The sequence below is a fragment of the Cupressus sempervirens genome, chromosome 10 (genome assembly GCF_028749045.1).
Source record: "Cupressus sempervirens isolate cs-2001-9-10 chromosome 10, ASM2874904v1, whole genome shotgun sequence".
NCBI classification, from domain to species: Eukaryota; Viridiplantae; Streptophyta; class Pinopsida; order Cupressales; family Cupressaceae; genus Cupressus; species Cupressus sempervirens.
In genome coordinates this window covers 800,100,087-800,119,166 of record NC_143127.1, presented here as the reverse complement: position 1 = coordinate 800,119,166, position 19,080 = coordinate 800,100,087, and the positions used below count along the sequence as shown (strand labels likewise).

General features: G+C 37.3%; 1 protein-coding gene across 1 annotated transcript in view; it reads left to right on the top strand.

The window, feature by feature from the left end:
• LOC149536337 (uncharacterized) overlaps positions 1 to 19,080 on the top strand; it is a 173,929-nt gene that overhangs the window by 124,026 nt on the left and 30,823 nt on the right. The window contains exons 3-4 of the mRNA XM_089805640.1: positions 16,101 to 16,296; positions 16,452 to 16,538. Coding sequence (XP_089661766.1) covers positions 16,101 to 16,296; positions 16,452 to 16,538 — 283 coding nt within the window. The remainder of the gene's footprint in view (positions 1 to 16,100; positions 16,297 to 16,451; positions 16,539 to 19,080) is intronic.

The window sequence follows — 19,080 nt, the reverse complement described above, 5'->3', positions numbered from 1 at the left end:
TTTGGTTTGTTCACCAAGTTGATACTCTTGCCAAGTTAGGTCAGTGGATGACAATCTGTCGCACACTTTTTCATAATGGCGCTGAGCATTTATGAAAATTTCTCAACCAAAGGGCATTTTCGACTTCATTTTTCATCACATCCACAACAATTGAAGAGCGGAGCAATTTGAAAGAGCATTGTAGTATTTTAGAGCAATTCAATAGGAAGATCTTCACGAATCTTATCATCTACCAAGTAGCGATGGCGTCTACCAGTGGAAGCAGGACTAAACCAAAGAAGGGTTTTGAAATGCTAGTTAAGGGCATCAAATAGAAAGCACCAAACTTCAAAATCATTTTGACCGTTGCTGAATCACTTGATCCTTATGGAGCTCAGTTGCAAATCTCGCCTAAGGTACTCCTAATTAACAACATACAAAATCACTTTAAATGTTTTGTTCAAGAATTAGGGACATTAGAAATGGATACTGCCCTAGCAAAAATGTGTGTGGATAGAGTTTTGAAACCCGAACATAAACATTTGGAAGGTAAAGGATTAACTCATATCCCTCACATGCCTCAAAATTTCCAAGTGAAATGGATAAGATACATATTGAGTCTACTTTACAATGGTCAATTATGGTTGGAGCAACCCATTTTGATTACAAAGAAGATGATACACAAGGTTACAGGTCTGACAATACTAAGCAAAGCCAAGTCAACCAAAACTCTAGGTCAGGAGGAACTACAGAAGAAAACCCTAGCCGAGTGGGATGGTGGAGGTTTGAAACTAAACAATGTCACTGACATAGAGCTTAGGTTTGGCATCCATATCATTGCATATAAGATCTATAGCTCGAGTCAGTCAAACAGCATGCCTTTTGAGGCAGTTGACCTAGCATACAAGGTTATAAAGAAGAACCTTGAATTTGATTTGTCAGATGTATTACTGAAGCAATTGAACAAAAACATTGAAAGTGTGAAAACTTCCAAGAATAATTCCTTCAAGTTTGATTCATTTCTTACCTGTTTATTCTTTTATGTTCAAAAATTATTTCCATCTAAGGGCATAGTCGTATGGAGGAAAGACACCCCTGTTCTTTATCAGATAAATGAATTTATTGAAGAAATGGGTGAAAACTTTGAAAGGGTGTTGGATAATTATTTTGAGGCATTCAAAGAGAAAATGAATAACAAATTTTGAATCCCACCCAAGCTTGTGTAAGACTACAAGGATGACATATGCTTCATGGTGGACTGCGACAGAGTGTACATTCAAGTAGTCATATCGAGAGTGGCATGGGTAAAACCATTGCCTTATGAAATTAACATTGATGAAGCTAGAGACATCATTGAGGCTTTAGTAAATGAGCCAACCAATCCAAATCTTCCTACATTTGGCACTTATGAGGGAGCCAAGAAGAGGATAGAGCTCAGTATCAAGATTCCTCAAGCTCTCAACAGAGGCAAGAAGAGGATTGCAAAATTGAAGACAGATGAAGGTCCTCTAATTCTTATCGAGGGCAAGGGTGAGGATGAAGAAGAGGAATATGATGAAGGTGAAGAAGAAGAATCAGAGAAAGAGGAACCAACAAGGAAGAAAAGTAGAGTGATTATCACTAAACCTCAAAAGAAATCAACTGCACTATTCTCCAGGAGAGGTAGGAAAGGTAAAAGTGAACCAATATTCATTTTCTCTCCACCTACATTTGAGGAAAGGATGAAATAGCTAAGAGTTGGAGTAGGAATATGTAACTTCAATGTTCTCAAATATGAGACTCAGACTCCAGCTGAGCAAAAAGAGATTGAGGACTTAGTCATGGAGAAGATGGGTATTTGGAAATACTCCCTTGCTCAAATGCAACCTCAAATCCATGCAGATCTTTTTGCCAAAATTCAAGTAAGAGGGGAGAACAAAGTGCAAATTGTAAAAGACATCTTTGAACAACAATTAAGAAAATTAGTACCTAATCTGACTAATGATGAAGTAAAGAAGGCAATAAAAGAGCATGAAGATAGATGTACACTTGAAGTGTCTCACTCTAAACCCTTCTATCCAAACGATTTCATGAGTTTGGAATGCTTGGATGCTAGCTTAGAGATCCCTATCCACGGAGTGCAAGAGAGTATATTTCAAGAATAAGAAGGCTCTCAGATGAGCCTTAGAGATACTCTTCTTGCTAGTAAACCATGTAATGGGAGGTTCTAAAGACAAGATGCAAGAATGCAAATGTCCCAAGGAGTTCCTCAAGGATGCAATGCAACTAAAGATTAAGCTAGAATGAATATGAAAAGTGCAGCTATTCTAAGCATGGATGAGAGTGTTACAATCCAACTATTAGACAATATGATTTAAGCTACATGTAAAAATGAAAGCTAAGATAAGCTAGAATGCCACGGATAAGAGAATGTAGACAAGAAAGAGAAGTTCTCCACAAAGCTCCAAAGAAACCTGCTAGAAAACCTGTAGCATAACAATATTCAAATGAGGGATGGATCCTTTGAGGAGGAAAGCTCTCTCCCTTTTAAAGTTGTACGGATGGTAGAGATCAAGATGAAGATGGTGGATGATCAACGGTGGAATTTGAAAAGAGGAGTGATCCATGTGCACACACAAGTCAACCAATAGAATATAAGTTGACTTGTCATATAAGACAAAAGTCACAAAGCTTTTTCTTTTAATTTCAAAATAGAAAAATGACTTTATGTGTGCACTTTAAGTGGGTTAGAAGAATGGGGTCTTTTATTTAATTAAAAGGGGACATGTTCTTTTAATCAAATAATGAACTTAGGATAACATAGTCAAACTATAGGTTATAATCAAATAAATTGATTATTAGCAATTTGGTCTAGGTAAATGATTAAATTAATTTAGCCAAAATGTTGAAAAGAGGGCTAATAGTCTAGATGACCATTTTTAGGTGATTACAATAGAATGATTCTAAAGCTTAACTCATTTTTTATATTAATGAATAACATAGAATCAGTAGTTAAGCATGCCTCAAACATCTAGAGAGATGTATATCATCTCAACAAGCCATCAGATGAAACTATTATAATTAAAGATGATGATAGTGATGATGATGATGATGACAACACTCCTTCCATCACAGTTACTGAAGGTGAATTGCATGCTCTAATGGAGGAGAAGGAAGAAGAAGAGAAGGAAGAAGAGGAGGAGGAAGTAGAAGAAATGGATGAAGAAGGAAAGGAGGAAGAAGTAGAAGAGGAAGAAAAGGGTGAAGATGATCTAGTTAGAATCACAGCAAAAGCAATTGCATCTCTTCCTCACACTCCACCACATACTATCACATCTATGGATATAGCTTCTACTAGTGAGATTGTGAGCACAATAGCAACATCAATTGCTCAATCTTCACTAGTCACCTCCCAGCTCCAAGTGTCTACAATAGAAGTGTCAAGCACTTCATCTACTGAGATGACTGTTACTTCTTCAGCTACTGAGTTAGCTCCATCTGCTTCTGCATCTTTAGTTAGTGCATCAGTAAGTTCTACAATTTTGTCTTCCTCAACTCCAGTAAGCTCTGCAGTTTTGTTTTCATTAGTATTGTCTGCATCTACTTCGATTCCAATAAGTTCAGACACTTCTATGGGTATTCTACCAAGTGTGGCACCATTTTTGGGAAGTGTTTCAGTTTTTGGTTTGATTAGTACTTCTATTGGCATTCAATGCTTAAGCCCTATTCCAATTTTCACTGCTAGCCCTTCTATCTCTACTATTGTGTCTGTTCCCAAAGTCAAACCAATCATCACTAAAGTAAAACAAAGGCAACCATTGAAACTTTTGATCAGTGAAAAGGAAATTGAAGAAGACATTGACTTAGACATAGAGATAAGAATACCTAAGATTGACTATGAGACTGCTGCTATTGAAGAAATGAGGTTAGCTAGTCAACTCATAGAGAAGAAAGCTACACAAAAATAGTTAAGGTCTGAAAGGGATAAGGAGTAGAGAATAATTGAAAATGCCAAGAATATAATTACGGATGCTATAGGTATTGAAGTGGATTCCACTCAACATATTTTGATTCAGTTAGAAGAGGTTGTACAGAAATATAATGAGGACTCTTCTAGACAAGAGAAACTACTTGAAAAAGTTGAAAGGAAGTTTAATACCAAGGTGCTAGAGCATATTGCTCAGCAGATTGCAATCAAAGAAGTGGAGCTGTCCACATTTTGGGTAATTTTGAAAATTCTTTTAATAATGCCACATCACTTTTTGCCAAACTTTGTGATATGTTTGGTTTTACCAATGAAATAAAGGAGAAGCTAAATAAGATTGATGCTGACATGAAATCTAGTGCATCAAAGTTATAGGCTGACCCCTCTTCTAGCTCCTCTCATCACACCAAGATGAAATATCTAGCAGAAGTGCAGGCAGAACTTCTAAGAGAAGAAGAAAGAATAACAACAACATTGATTGATATTTAGAACATGATCTTGCCAATAATGGATACAATGTAGAAACATATTGCTCATTGCAAGACATTGGTCAAGGATCATAACTTCTCAGTGGTTGATCACATGATCAAATTATTAGCAGAAGTTCAGATTGCTCTCTCCACGTACAAAATTTTGCAAGAGAATTGGGATACCTCATTCACCCTCATTCTTAAGGTACATCAAGAATTTCTCTCTCATTTTGGTGTAACTATATAGATAGTACATGTAGCCCTTTGGCATTACTATCAAAAAGGGGGAGAGATATCAGTATAAGTGAAAGGGGGGGATATCACTCAATAGAGTCAACATGTATATCTGTATAGCTATGTACATAAGTATCTTTGTATATACATTGTGTGTCATTAAGGAGATATATGTAGAAATGTATATGTAGCTACTTTACAAAGATCAATGTTGAAAAACCAAAATTCAGAAAATCAATGAGTCATTTTATGTACATATGTTTTGGCTTATAAGTGTTTTGTCACTAATGCCAAAGGGGGAGATTGCTGGCATTAAGTTAGTATTGCCATTAGTGACAACACCTATCCATATCAGTATAGCTATCGAGTTCAACACTTAATTCTCTACTCTCACCGAGCATTCCAGTGTTAACCAAGCTTTGAAGAGTTCAGTAGTTTACACTGAGTAGACAATGGCTACCAAGAGAATACAGGCAATATGAAGATCAGAAGTGTCTACTAAGCTTCATAGTGTCTACTGAGCAGTAAGCTTGTGTCATGCAGATTCTGTGTACACCGAGCATTGAAAGAAATAGTGTTTACTGAGTGAAGCAAGGTAAACTCAGTATCTACCGAGTGACACTACATCTATCGAGTCACCAATGGTCATTGAGTTCAGAACTACATCGAGTGATTAGTATCGACCGAGCCTTCACTTCTACCAAGTGCATGACGATGCCGAGTAATGCAGTGGACACCGTGTATCAAAAGGTCACCGAGTCAGTTCAGTGAACCCGAGTTATTTACTATTGGGCCGACTTTGTAATATATTGGTTCACTTGTGTTTTGGTTGACCTTGCAGTTCTATAAATTTGAAAGGTATATATGTAAGGTGTATTGTAAGATATCAAACATATATGTAAGCAATAGCGAAGTAATGAGAAGAACATGCGAGAGATTTTCAGCATCAATTCAAGGAATACAGCAAGGTCATTATAGAGGCAAAAAAGTTATATCCATCACATAATGTGATCAGTGCATAAAGGATCTTATTAGCAATTAGTTGTAATTAGATCCACTGCTTCATCTTAATAGATGAATCAGTCTCTAAATCCTCTAACAAGGTAGACTTAATAGTCTTTGTACAAATCTCTTAACCAAGTGCATACTTCATTGTATGTTTGTAAATCCTCTAACAAGGTAGACGTAGCAGTCCTTTGTGCTCCTAACAGGGTAGATCACTAGAAATGGTTAATGTAAGCCTTAATAGGCCAACTTTATGCTGCAATATTGAAGTTCTGTGGGTATCATCACCACTTCAATTTTACTTTCTATTTGGAAGTTTTTTGGGTCACCAAAATATTATGTTCTTTTGTGTGATGAATGTCTTATCTTTTTGAACTAATGTCCTCCAAAACCTGATTCACTCGCTCGGTCTGGCCATCTGTCTGAGGATGGTATGCTGTACTAAAATTGAGCCTAGTGCCCAGGGCCAACTCTAACTCTCTCCAAAAGGAAGAAGTGAACAAAGAGTCTCTATCAGAGATGATCTTACGGGGAACACCATGAAGTCTAACAATGTCCCGCAAGAACACCTGAGCTATGTCTCGTGCTGTAAATGTAGTACGCATGGGTGAGAAATGGGCAACCTTGGTCAATGTGTCGACTATCACCAAAATGGCATCATGGCGATGAGATGACATAGGAAGACCAACAATAAAATCCATAGATATAGTGTCCCATTTCCATACTGCAATCTCATGCGGCTGGAGAAGCCCGCCAGGATGACGATGCTCCGCCTTCACCCTCTGGCACTTGAGGCATCTCACAACTATGCTAGCAATCTGCACTCTCATGCCTGGCCAATGATACAACTACCTCAAATCTGCATGTAACTTCTTAACACCGGGGTGCGCTGCATAAGGTGCTCTGTGAGCCTCACGTACAATGAGCTTGCGCAAACCCCCAATGGAAGGTACATATATACGTCCCCTATGCCGCAAAAGTCCATCGGACTCCAAAGAATACTCTGCAAACTTCCCTTCCAAGGGTCTCTGAGAATGTATTAACTGACTTACTTCTGCATAAAGCTCATCAGCTGGTAAGTGCTGCAAGATCCGTTCTCTCAAGTCGGTGCAAGTGGTCACAGATGAAAGTTCATGGTGCCTTCTGCTTAGGGCATCTGCAACCACATTCTCCTTTCCCCTGATGTAATGAACATCAAAATCATACTCATAGAGGAACTCCATCCACCTCCTTTGCCTAGCATTAAGGTTCGGCTGAGAAAATATGTACTGCAAGCTCTGGTGATCGGAATGAAGCTCGAACCTATGACCCAGAAGGAAATGTTGCCATCTCACCAAGGCATGAACTACTGCCGCTAGTTCTAGGTCATGAGTAGGATAATTGAGTTCATGAGTCTTCAACTTCCTAGACTCAAAGGAAATAGGTCGTCCTTTCTGCATAAGGACTGCTCCTAAACCATCTAAAGATGCATCGGTACACACCACAAAATCTGCAACAGGATCTGGTACGACGAGAATTGGTGCACTCGTGAGGGCTCTCTTGAGCTCTTCAAAAGCTCTACCACACTTCTCCATCCACTCATACTTCTTCCCCTTCCTCTGAAGAGAAGTGATGGGGTGTGCCAATCTAGAGAATCCTGAAATGAAGCATCGATAATAACCTACTAGCCCCATAAAGCTCCTCACTTCGGTAACACTGGTGGGTGCTGGCCAATCCATGATAGCCCTGATCTTTGATGGGTCTACTGAGACACCATCACCCGATATAACATGCCCCAAATAGTGTATCTCGGGTCTGAAGAATGCACACTTCGACAAGCTGCCAAACAACTGATTCTCTCTCAGCCTCTGCAATACCTGTCTCAGGTGCTCTTCATGCTCTCTCTCATCATGAGAATAAATCAGAATGTCATCAAGAAACACAACCACAAATTTATCCAAAAAGGTACGAAATACTCCATTCATGAGGCTCATGAATACAGCTGGAGCATTCGTAAGGCTGAAGGGTACCACGGTGAACTCTTAGTGGCCATACCTAGTATGAAAAGCTGTCTTGGGGATATCACTATCCACAATTCTCAACTGATGGTAACCCGACTTTAGGTCAATCTTTGAAAATACTTGGGCACCCTGCAACTGGTCAAAGAGATCATCGATTCTGGGAAGAGGATATCGGTTCTTGATGGTCACCTTGTTCAATTGGCGATAATCAATACACAACCTTAGTGATCCATCCTTCTTCTTGACAAAAATTACCGGTGCACCCCAAGGTGACACACTAGGTCGTATATGCCCCTTCTCCAAGAGTTCTTCCAACTGAGCCTTTAGCTCACTAAGCTCATGAGTAGTCATCCTATAAGGTGCTCTCGAAACTGGCTCAGCTCCTGGCACTAGGTCTATGTGGAAATCCACTGCCCGCGGTGGAGGCATACCAGGAAGCTCTGAAGGAAACACATCTGCAAACTCCTAAAGGATTGGAAAATCATCAAGGGATGGCTCCCTTTCTGATTCTTCCTCTCGGTCACTGATAGTGATAGCAAATAACTAACAACCCTTTCGCATGCACCGTCTAAGCTGCATAGCGGAAATCATATGAAGGGACACTGGCCTCTTCACTTCGAAGATCTCCCTAGAGATACCATCATCATCCACACATTCCACCCTCTTCTGTCGACAATCCACCTTGGCGCCGTGGGCACAAAGCCAATCCATGCCAAGGACAACATCATAAGAACCTAGAGGGGTAATGCGTAGGTCATTCCTAGTGGACATGTCTCCAATCTGCATCTGACAACTCCACACCATGGAACTAACTGACACTCTAGTTCTCGAGGCTAACTCTACCTCCCAACTAACATCCTATCTAACTGCCACTAGCCCGTAACGCTCTACCACAAATAGAGATATAAAAGAGTCAGTAGCTCCAGAATCAAATAAAACTGCAACCATATGGCCCTGTATAATACCTGTAGCCTTGATAACTGTGGCCTGATGCTCAGCCTGGCGGTTGTCAACCACTGCAAAAACTCTATGGGATCTACCCATGTCACCAACTGTCGGCTTTGAAAAAGCCTTGCTCTAACCACTGGATGCCTATCCCTGCGGACACTCCCTAGCTATATGACCCATGCCACCACAAGTGTAGCATGGTCCACGAGTATAAGATCGTGCACCCTGTGACCCAGACTGATGCGGGCCTCCTGATTTGCTAGATCCGCTGAATCCTCCCCTAGAAGACTGTTGAGTCTTCACTGACTGAGACTGTGGGGCCTGTACTTTTTTCTCCTACCTAGGACCCTGTGACTGCCACTGCTTGGGCCTAGAGCCCTGATAACCATGAGAAGGTTTCTGTTGTTGCTGCTGCTGGGGTTTTGGCTGCTGAGACTGTTGGCCCCTAGAGAACCCTGCTGAATAATTCTGATTCCCTTTCCAAGGGGGTTTCTGCTGGAAGGAGTTTCGATTCTGAGGCTGATCCCGTGACTCTTGCCTCCCTCGAGTATCCTCAGCAATTAGTTCTATCTCCACTGCCTGTCTGAAAGTGGTAGGGAAGGCCATCCTAACTGGGCCCTGAAGAGAGAAATTCAGACCCATGATAAAGCGATGAACCCGTAGTTTCTCGTCCTTCATGTATTCCACATAGGGAAGGAGCTCGAGAAACCTACTCTCGTACTGAGCCACAGTAAGGCCTCTCTAATAAAGAGAATGGAACTCCTCTATCTGCTTCTGTCGGAAATGCTCTAACAAGTATCTCTCTCGAAATCTTTCTAGGAAAGATTCCCATGTGAGGGTGTCCATCCTCACTCCACCAATGATCTCCTCCTGATACCACTAGTTGGAGGCATCCCCTCTCAACTGATGAACTGCAAGGTGTGCTTTTAGATTACTCCCATAAGGGCGTAACGCAAAGCACTGATGTAAGCTCTGCAACCATGCCTCTGCTACTGAACCCTCAGTGGTACCGGTAAACAATGGTGGTATGAGTCAAATCAATTCCCTGATGTCATCCCCTACATGTCTAAGAGGTCTATCAAAAGGGGGTTCTCTCTGGTGTATGGACTCTTCCTCGTACTCACCCTGACCCTCTATCTGCCTTGGTGGGGGACTCCTAGTCCTCTCTCTGACTCTGGGCCTGCCTCCTCCGGGTCCCTCTGCTTCCACTACTGGAATCTGCTGGACTGGCTGAACTATCGGTACCACTCTCTGCTGAACTACACTGATCAAAGTCTGGAGTGCATCAATTATATCCTGATTTGGGTTTGGTGGTGGTGGCAGTGGTGGTGGAGGTGGTGGTGGTGGTGGTGGTCCATCCTCCTGTCCCACTCTACCACCCCCAGTCTTATGACCTCTGCCTCGCCGGTTACGAGTAACAGGCGGCATCTACACAATTAAAAGTTTGAGTTAAGTTTAGGAAGCATAATGGTTTAAGGTTCCTAGTGTTGAAACTAGGCTCTGATACCAAAATGTCATGCCCAAAACTTGAAGGCAAAAACACACACACTTTTTTTTTTAAATTATTAAACATGCCCTAGGTTTGAAATGATTGAGTATAGTGTTGGTACAGGTTCTTTACTTTACGTCTTAAGGTTATAAACACGAGGGCGCTTACATCATTGAGGTTTTGAAACTTTTGTTATTAGATTGAAATCGATCTTGAGTTATGCTATTTAAGAATTAAACATATCAAAAGATACTAACAATGTAAGTTACACTTAACTTTTGGCTAAAAGATAAAGGAAACAATCCAACATTCTCTATTTGTTTAACATATGCTAACACAATGGAACAAGATAGTAGTTTCATAATGAGTTGCTAAAACCTTAAATGTTTAAAATTTATACTAAATATATTAAATGGATAACCTAAAAATCAACTCAAAATTACACAACATAGTTATCGACTAGCTTCATAATTAAAAGATTATAAAAATTACAACGTAATACTAACTTAAAACTTTACTAAATTAAACTAAGTACGCTTTAACAAATTAGACTATCATTTTAAGACTAACAATTTAAAACTTAAAAACAATATATATAAAAGAAACTAACTAACTAACATGCTAAAATAACCTAAGGATTTAAACTAATTAACTAATTACACTCAGAAATCTATCAACAAAAGAATAATTTTTTTATAGACTTATATTAATCTAAAAATCTAATTAACCTTTATAAAATAACTAAATTAACTAAATACTAACATCTTTAATAACATTTTAATAATACACAACTTAAAATAATAAATGAACTAACTAGACATACTAATACAACTAAAAGAAAACTTACATGGGAACTACCTACAACTAGCCCCCTATTTTTTTAGCTCCCCCCCCCCCCCCCCCCCCCTACACACCTACTAACTCAACCAAACCCCCCCTGCCCAAAGCCCTGCGCTCATCCCAAGAGCTAAGCGCGCTGCCCAAGCTCGCTGACCTGAGTCAGTGTACTCCGTCCCATCCAGCAAGGACGAGCCCCAAGGTCTGCGATAAACAAGGGAAAAAAAAAAAACACAACCAACCTTAGGAACTAAAACACCCAAGCCAAAGCAGACGTGAGCCACCTTTTTTTAGGACGCTTGGCCCAAGGCGAGATGAGGGGATGGGGGTGATGTCAACGTTGATGGTGACTTAGACTTATATGTAAATCAAAACATCACAATACTCTTCCCTCCATACCGACGTTGAAGAAGGGGGTGAGGCATTTATGCCATAAAGTTTTATGGTTGCAAGTTTAGACACTAAAGATATTAAATAAGATATTAAAGACTATCATAAGTTACTTGGGTTAATCACAATTAAAATATTGATTATTAAAGAAATTTGAAATCAAGAATCAAATGGAATATTCTCTGTTCAACAAGGAAATAAATCTTTGCTCCATACAATTTCCAGCATCCTGTAGGTGGATTATTTGAAAATTTGTCTACTCTCTCTTGAAACTCAATGTATATTTTTCTTTTGCAATTATATTACCACAATAGGTGTATGCATTTTCTTGTGAATTTCTAATTCGTTATTTCCATGAATTCTCAAATGGCCATGCATTTCAATGAAACCACATTACATGAAATAACCATCTAGGTTTTCATTTAACTATCTAATAAAACTGATGGATCAACATAATGACTAAACTAGTCATAAGGCATTTGAGACAATAAGAGAGATCAAAATGATAATGCTCCATTCCTTTTGAAAGGAGTATCAAAATACACAAAGTTATTTCTCTATCATGTTTTCAATTGTAGCTTGGATATCTTGACATAATTCTTCCTACATGTTCTTGCAAATTTATTTTCAACACAATCAACCATGAACTAAATCATTTCACACTTGATAAAGACATCATACATTTACATGGATTAGTAATATCTCTCTCTCTACCATCCATATGAATAGAGGCATCACCATACATCACAATTTGAATCATGTAAAATTGAACACCATTGTTGCATCTTATCTTTGATACACATTCATATGACAACATAGGATACGAAAATTTTAAGAGAAGTAAATTTACTCAATCACTTATTTTATTATCACCCTGATTCAAGGCTCAGCCGGGAAAGAATCAGGAAGAAAACCCGGCTTCGTTGCCATATATAATAAGGTTTAAAAAAAAAATACAATTTACAATAGGATCTCAATCCCAATTTTCAATAATTTTATCAAATTTTCTTCATGATCAAATCAAGGAATATGTAATGTGTTTCTGAATCTCTTTTCAAGAACCATGGAGGAAACCAATAACTGATCAGGTGACAACCAAGCAGAACCAAAAGAACATCAAGCATGCATAATCATACAGGGTTTACACAATAAGATTCACAGTGAATCAAGACTAGGGAGAGGTGGATTCTTCCAACTGGAGAAGTCAAGCACAACACCAATTCAGATGCCCAATCGGGGCCAATAACCAAGAAATTCCGTTCTTCCATTTAAACTTGCCATACTCATACCAGGCTTGTGCTGACAGGTAGGGGCCCATAACACCCTACCCTTTATCCCTCTTCTCATCCTGAGAAGAGACTCTACACAGGTTGGAGTCCAACTAAACAGACCTCTCCCAAAATTGGTCACTTCTGCCCTCTCCTAGGGTGAGTAATACCAAAACACCCATGCAAGGAAACTCAAAATTCCAAACATAAACAAGAAAGGAAAACAACCAAAATAACAAGGTTTACAAAACTTCCCAACATACCCACAACCATACAACAGTAAAACAATAACAAGGTAACAAGAACATGAAACCAATCATAAAAATTGAATAAGGGAAAAATGGTAGTTTCCTACCTTCACAAAGAGGTAATGGCAATGAACCAATTTGAGTAGAGTATCCCTCCTTCCTTCAAGCTTCAAGAAATCCTCTCTAAAAATAGAGATTGGGTAACCACCCCACTAAACAAAGGAAGGCCTCTAATAAGCCTCCAACTCAACCACCCCAAAAAGAGCAATAACTATCTCCACCCACTTAGCCACTCTAGAAACTCCTAACACAACCTACACCATGGTTAAACCCTAAAAGGAGGTGGAGAAAGACAACTCATGACAACCACTTGCAATTTTCGCACAAAGGCAAAAAGGGACTTTTTGAGTGCCCTCAAAAGTCAAAGCTAGGGGCTTAGGGGTTGGAAAAGACCCCTAACCCATACCCACACCCATAGGTTAGAAAAAAAACATGTTTTAAAGCCTTAGGGAAGAGGTTAGAGTCAAGAAAAAAATCTAGAAATAAAATAGGTCCATCTAACAACTCTAACTAGCAAAATTAAGTACATAAACATTTTACGAGTGTCAAGCGACACTGAAAGAACATAATTACGAACAATAGGGTTTCCAAATTTTAGCACATGGAGATCAGTTTTGTTCCTCCGTAGGGTTCCTCGGCTAAATATCTGCACACTCATTGCACACATCAGTGGTTCCAAAAATCACATGTACATATATACTTACCAAAAATTTACATAATTGAAACATACATAAATCAGGGTTTTCTTGCATCCTACTTATATCCTTAATCATAAAGATTCCAACTCAATGTGTTAATCCCACATTTTACTGATTTCATCAACATACATATACATGAGCATTTAAATGACAATCATCAAATATATTTGGAAATAACATCACACAACATGAAATAATAAAATATGTTCTAAGCATCAGATAATGTCTCGACATCTCGAGTCGCGGATAATAAAATAAGAGTAATGTATCACTATGCTACGATGGGTCGGGGGCGAGGCCTCACAAATCCTTGCAAGTAGAAAAGTTAGAGTCCAAATTCCTTTTGGAAATTGAAGGAGTAAGGCTTATCATCATCCCATGAAGTAGAGAGGTTCATGCCAATCCCATAACAATCCCAAAATAAACTTGCTTGTTGGACCAGTTAGTTAAGCCTAAAAAGCCATATTTTCACCTAATTTGGGTTAAGGTAATGGATGGGGGAGTATGACCCCAAGACCCCAAAAAATATTTAAGGGTACGCAAAATGGACCAAGAATCCTTAAAAAAAAATTAGGGCTACTTTGGAAGGCATAGGAGAAAAACCTTATTTTCTCACTAAAGGAGACCTAATTGGGGTTCTTGGCCTATTAGGCCTATTTATGTAGGAAGAAAGAGATCGGATGGGAAGATGAACTGGGTGGGATGTCAAACATACCTAGTTGATTGGGTAGAAGTCATTTTCAATGCCTCCATGTCTCTACAAGATCTAGATCAAGATTTGGGGGTTGTGGGCCATTAAAGTTGTTTTAAGGAATATGATGAAGGAGAGTGAATGCATCAAGTGTTGGTCTGATAGAGTGATCTTTCTTGATAGTTGGGTTGGATAGGTAAAATACGGGACCCTTAGACACACAAAGGTCCTCTAGGTGGAAAGTGATGAGGAATAGCCACCCTAGAAGTCTAGTGAGAAGACTATGAGCATGAGTCATTGATTGACTCATCCAACCTCCCTATCAAAAAATGTAATTGATTTTATGTGATTTAGTAGCATCAAGAATCATGGCAACACCTAGTGAGAAAAATTAGAAGTTGCATGACTCATCTTATAATCAATTGGATTCAATCAACCATGAGTCAATTTTGGACTCTAACCCCATGTCCCCATGTAGTTGCTTAAATTATTTTTGATTTAAGAATAAGTTATGCAAGTGTCCCCATGTAATATTTTGATAAAGGACAAAGGAAGATTTGAAATCTTTATGTACTTTCATGGAATAGTTGTTGTTTATTAAAAAACACAAGCTGTCAAAAAAAGGAGGGGCTCAAAATAAGTAGCTGCCGCATTTTTTTTTTTTTAAAGGTGGCTGCATTGAAAATTTTCCCTCCTTTTTTTCATTTACTTGTATTATTTTTCTTCCATTTTTTCATTTACCTCTAGTTTTTTCCCTCCCAAATTTATGCCTATTATTTAGAAATTTATTCTAAGTTGCTTAATATAAGCAAAAATTAGTAATCATGGGGTCACCTCCTGCACACAATACTCCTTAAAATATTGAGCAGTGGCTGCTAGTCAAATTAAGCTAAGCAACCACATGTGGACCTTCTGTAATAATATTGTTAAATGAGTGAATCTGTAAAAATCCATCAAAAAGGAGCTTATGTCAAACATGAATATAATTGCATCAATCAAACATCATAGACTTCTTCTATCTATCCATTTTGAACATAACAGATTGATCTTATGCATTTGTTTCCATTATGTGATGATACATTAATCATTTGATAAGCATTGTAGAGTTAAAACATTATATGTTGATATATCTCCTTAGCCTAATTCAAAGAGAAACACTTGATATATTGTTGCTTTAATTAATTGATAAATTTATGTTCAATCTTAATGATGTTAATGTGATATTTTGCTTATGTATTATCCTTTAGGAGAATATTGTAGTTTGAAACATCAAACATGTTGAAAAAGCCAATCACCTTGAAGCCCATCTTTTTTAGTAGTAGATCATGCCACACAATTTTATTAGAAGGCTTGCATATAAAAAATAAGCTTTGAGGGAACCAATTAGAACAATCTAGTTTCAAATGAAAAACTTTTTTTAACATAACAACAATATTGATATTGATATTGAATCAATAATATGCATTAAGGTCGATCATACTTATTCTGGAAACATGACATAGTTTCTACATGTATCTCTTCTGCGTAAAACCATGATTATTTATAGAAATAAATTAACAATTTTAATTCATATTTTAATTTTTAGATAAAAAGAAATAGATATATATGAATATAAATATGTAATGGATATTAATCTTTATTGATCAAAGGGTCTTTTAGTTGATGTTATAATATTCTTGAAATTTTAGTGCTTCAACTTTGGTCATGTGTACGAATTGTTATATTAGACGAAATATTGTTGAAGAATCTTAGTTATATTGGATATGTGAATGTGAGTATGATATTTAGATAACTTTCTCACCATTTATCATGATTGTAGCTCTAAAATGGCATGGCGTGACAGCTTCACCTTAGAAAACTTGGAGAAAATATTCAATGTTGAAGGAGATTCTCCAAATCCATCAAGGACATTTGATACGCACATTCCAAGAGATATTTTCGAAGCTATAAAACAAAAGGCCATTATGAATTTGGCGTCACCAACATTAAAAGAGAAAATTGTGTATTTAATTTTGGTAACCATTTTTCCATCAATGAAAATGTTTTGTTGAAAGTAAGATTGTTTGAATTAACAATTATTTTATTATAGTGCTTTGTAATTTGTTGACACAATTTAAAGCTTTATTTGTGATGGTATAAGAAGTTGACCTAACAGATATTACTATTGTAGGCTAGGGATGATTTGAATCCTAATGCTGGCATTGTGGTGACATGTCGCAAGAAAGACATAGATGATAAACAAATTGAACTCAAGAAGGTGCGTTTATAAATTGATATTTATTTCTCATTCTTTGGTATTCTTGTAATATTTCAAAATAGATATGCATATTCTTGTTGCATGTATGTCTTATAAAATTGTGAACATGCTTATATCTTTGGACATTTTTTTTTTTTTTTTTTTTGTGTAAATCACATTGCAACCATGCTTTTGTTCATGGATGAATATTAAGCGAGTTAGTTTTCATGTCTTTGTCACCTTTCATTATGTCTAACATCCCAAAGGATATTTAATTGTGGAATGCAAGAATGATTTTTGGTAGTAATATATAACAGGTTACAAATGAATAAATTTATAAGATTGAGCCATTTGGTTGAAGTGAGTGTTTCACATATTATTATTATTAAGATATAATAGAATGAGCTATGTGGATATTTTTTCTTCGTTGTGAGCCATCAATTCCTCGAAACTATTTATGGGGATTCTATATGTAACCATTAGTTTTATCATGTACATTATATCATGTAATTTTCTTATTAGCATTTGACAATAAATTTGAATATTTAATATTTTATTCTCTTTCTCATAGGTAGAAATAAAATATTAGTTTAAGTCACAAAATAATTAATATCAAAAAAATGACACCAAAAACCCTCTTACAATAACACACCACCTCTTATATACAAACTATCTCTACCTCAATAGGATGCATTGCTACCCTAATAGGACAAAGAGGAGAAGTTAATTGTTAAAGATCAGTAAATCCACAATCCATCTCACAAGAAATATCACCATCTTCGTAGGAAGGACGAAGGAAACTTTATTAAACAATAGGTGATGTACTTATCAAAAAACAAAATGAATTACAGAAGCCCCCGTTTGCCTTGAAGAAATGAGAGGCAAGGCATCTATTATATAGAAAACCAAATTGTAGGTTTGTACAAGATAGGGTTGTCCTTGCACCAAAAGATTGACTTTTCCATGCTCAATACAACCACTAGACTTATAGAACACATGAGACAATTAATCCATGTCATGAATCTCAAAAGAGAATGTTGATTGTTAATTTAAAAATTCCCCCCTCGGTGTTAATCATGAAAATTGAACCTGTGACCAAGCTTTGATACCACTTGTGACAAGCTAGGATTTTCATTACACCAAAAGATTGACATATCAATGCTCAAGACAACTACTAGACCTATAAAATACATGAGATAGTTACGCCATGTCACGAACTTTGAAGGGGGGCATTGATAATTATCCTAACATAGGTGAAATTATGGAATTCAACCATATGTACCAATAATACAACTAATATATAATATGGGACAACAAAGTCAATAAGGACTGCAAGTACTCTAGAAAGGTTGTCCCAACGTCAAGTAAAGAAGTCTAATGGGAAATGGACATTAATGTTGTCATTATCCCCTACAATGACCTTTGGGAAGAACATGAAGTAAATCTCTTAGCTTTAGGTACCTTTCATGAGCTAGAGCTTTTGTGAAGATATCTACAATCCAATCATTTTACTGCACTACACAATTTCAATCAAACCTTATTGAACCAATTCTTTGATATAGTGGTGGTGTATCTCAATATGTTTGGTTCTACTAATATGAAATAGTGGATTCTTTGTCATTTCTATAACACTCTTGTTGTCACAATACAATAAGGTAGGTTCATTCTGAATTTGGTTTAAGTCTTCTAGTAGTCTTCTCAACCATACACGTTGTCAAGTTACTAATGTTGTAACTTTGTATCCTACCTCTGTTGTAGAAAATGATATTGCTGGTTGTTTCTTGGACTTCCAAGAGCATATTGCATAATCAAGGCTAAAATTATAACCATAAGTATACTTCCTATCATCTACAGAACCTGCACGATCTGAGTTTATATAGCCAACCCATATGCTTGTAATATCCATCTCTAATGATGAAATCTTATATTAAATTATAATTGATACGATGCTTTTTAACTAAGTAAATAAGATGACTAAATAGTTATAGATAAACTAATAAGTATTGATTAAGTTGTGAATTATATAGTTAAAATGATATTATCTAATAATTAAATTAATACTAAACATTTATTAAAATAAATATTGTATTTTGGATTATAAATTGAATATGTGAACTACAACTAATAATTAAAGATGAGATAAAAGAAGTGATGCATGAGCATCCTTAGTTGGATAGTTATCTTGCATGTTGGTGTGGTTTGACCTTGGAGTTGGAGGACTTGGTCAAGGAATGAAGGGTGACTGGGTTGATACTGAGTTGGTTTGGTTGTTGTGTTAACCAAGTGATTCAGTCAATGAAGATGTCCGATAATACTTGGGGAACTCAATAGATATTGGGAGCTCGGTTTGCACTGGGAGATCGATAGTAGTGTTGCCCGAGCAACTCGGTTAGTGAAGGAACTTGGTTATGTCTAGTGAAATGCTAACACTCAACATGGTTTTTTCTAGTCCACACAATTGGGTCTTTCTTCCTGTGGTGCCCAAGTTGTCATTGAGCCAACTTTTGGCATTTAATTTTTGTATGGGTATTTAATTTGTGTTGCAACCAACTTGTAGCTTATA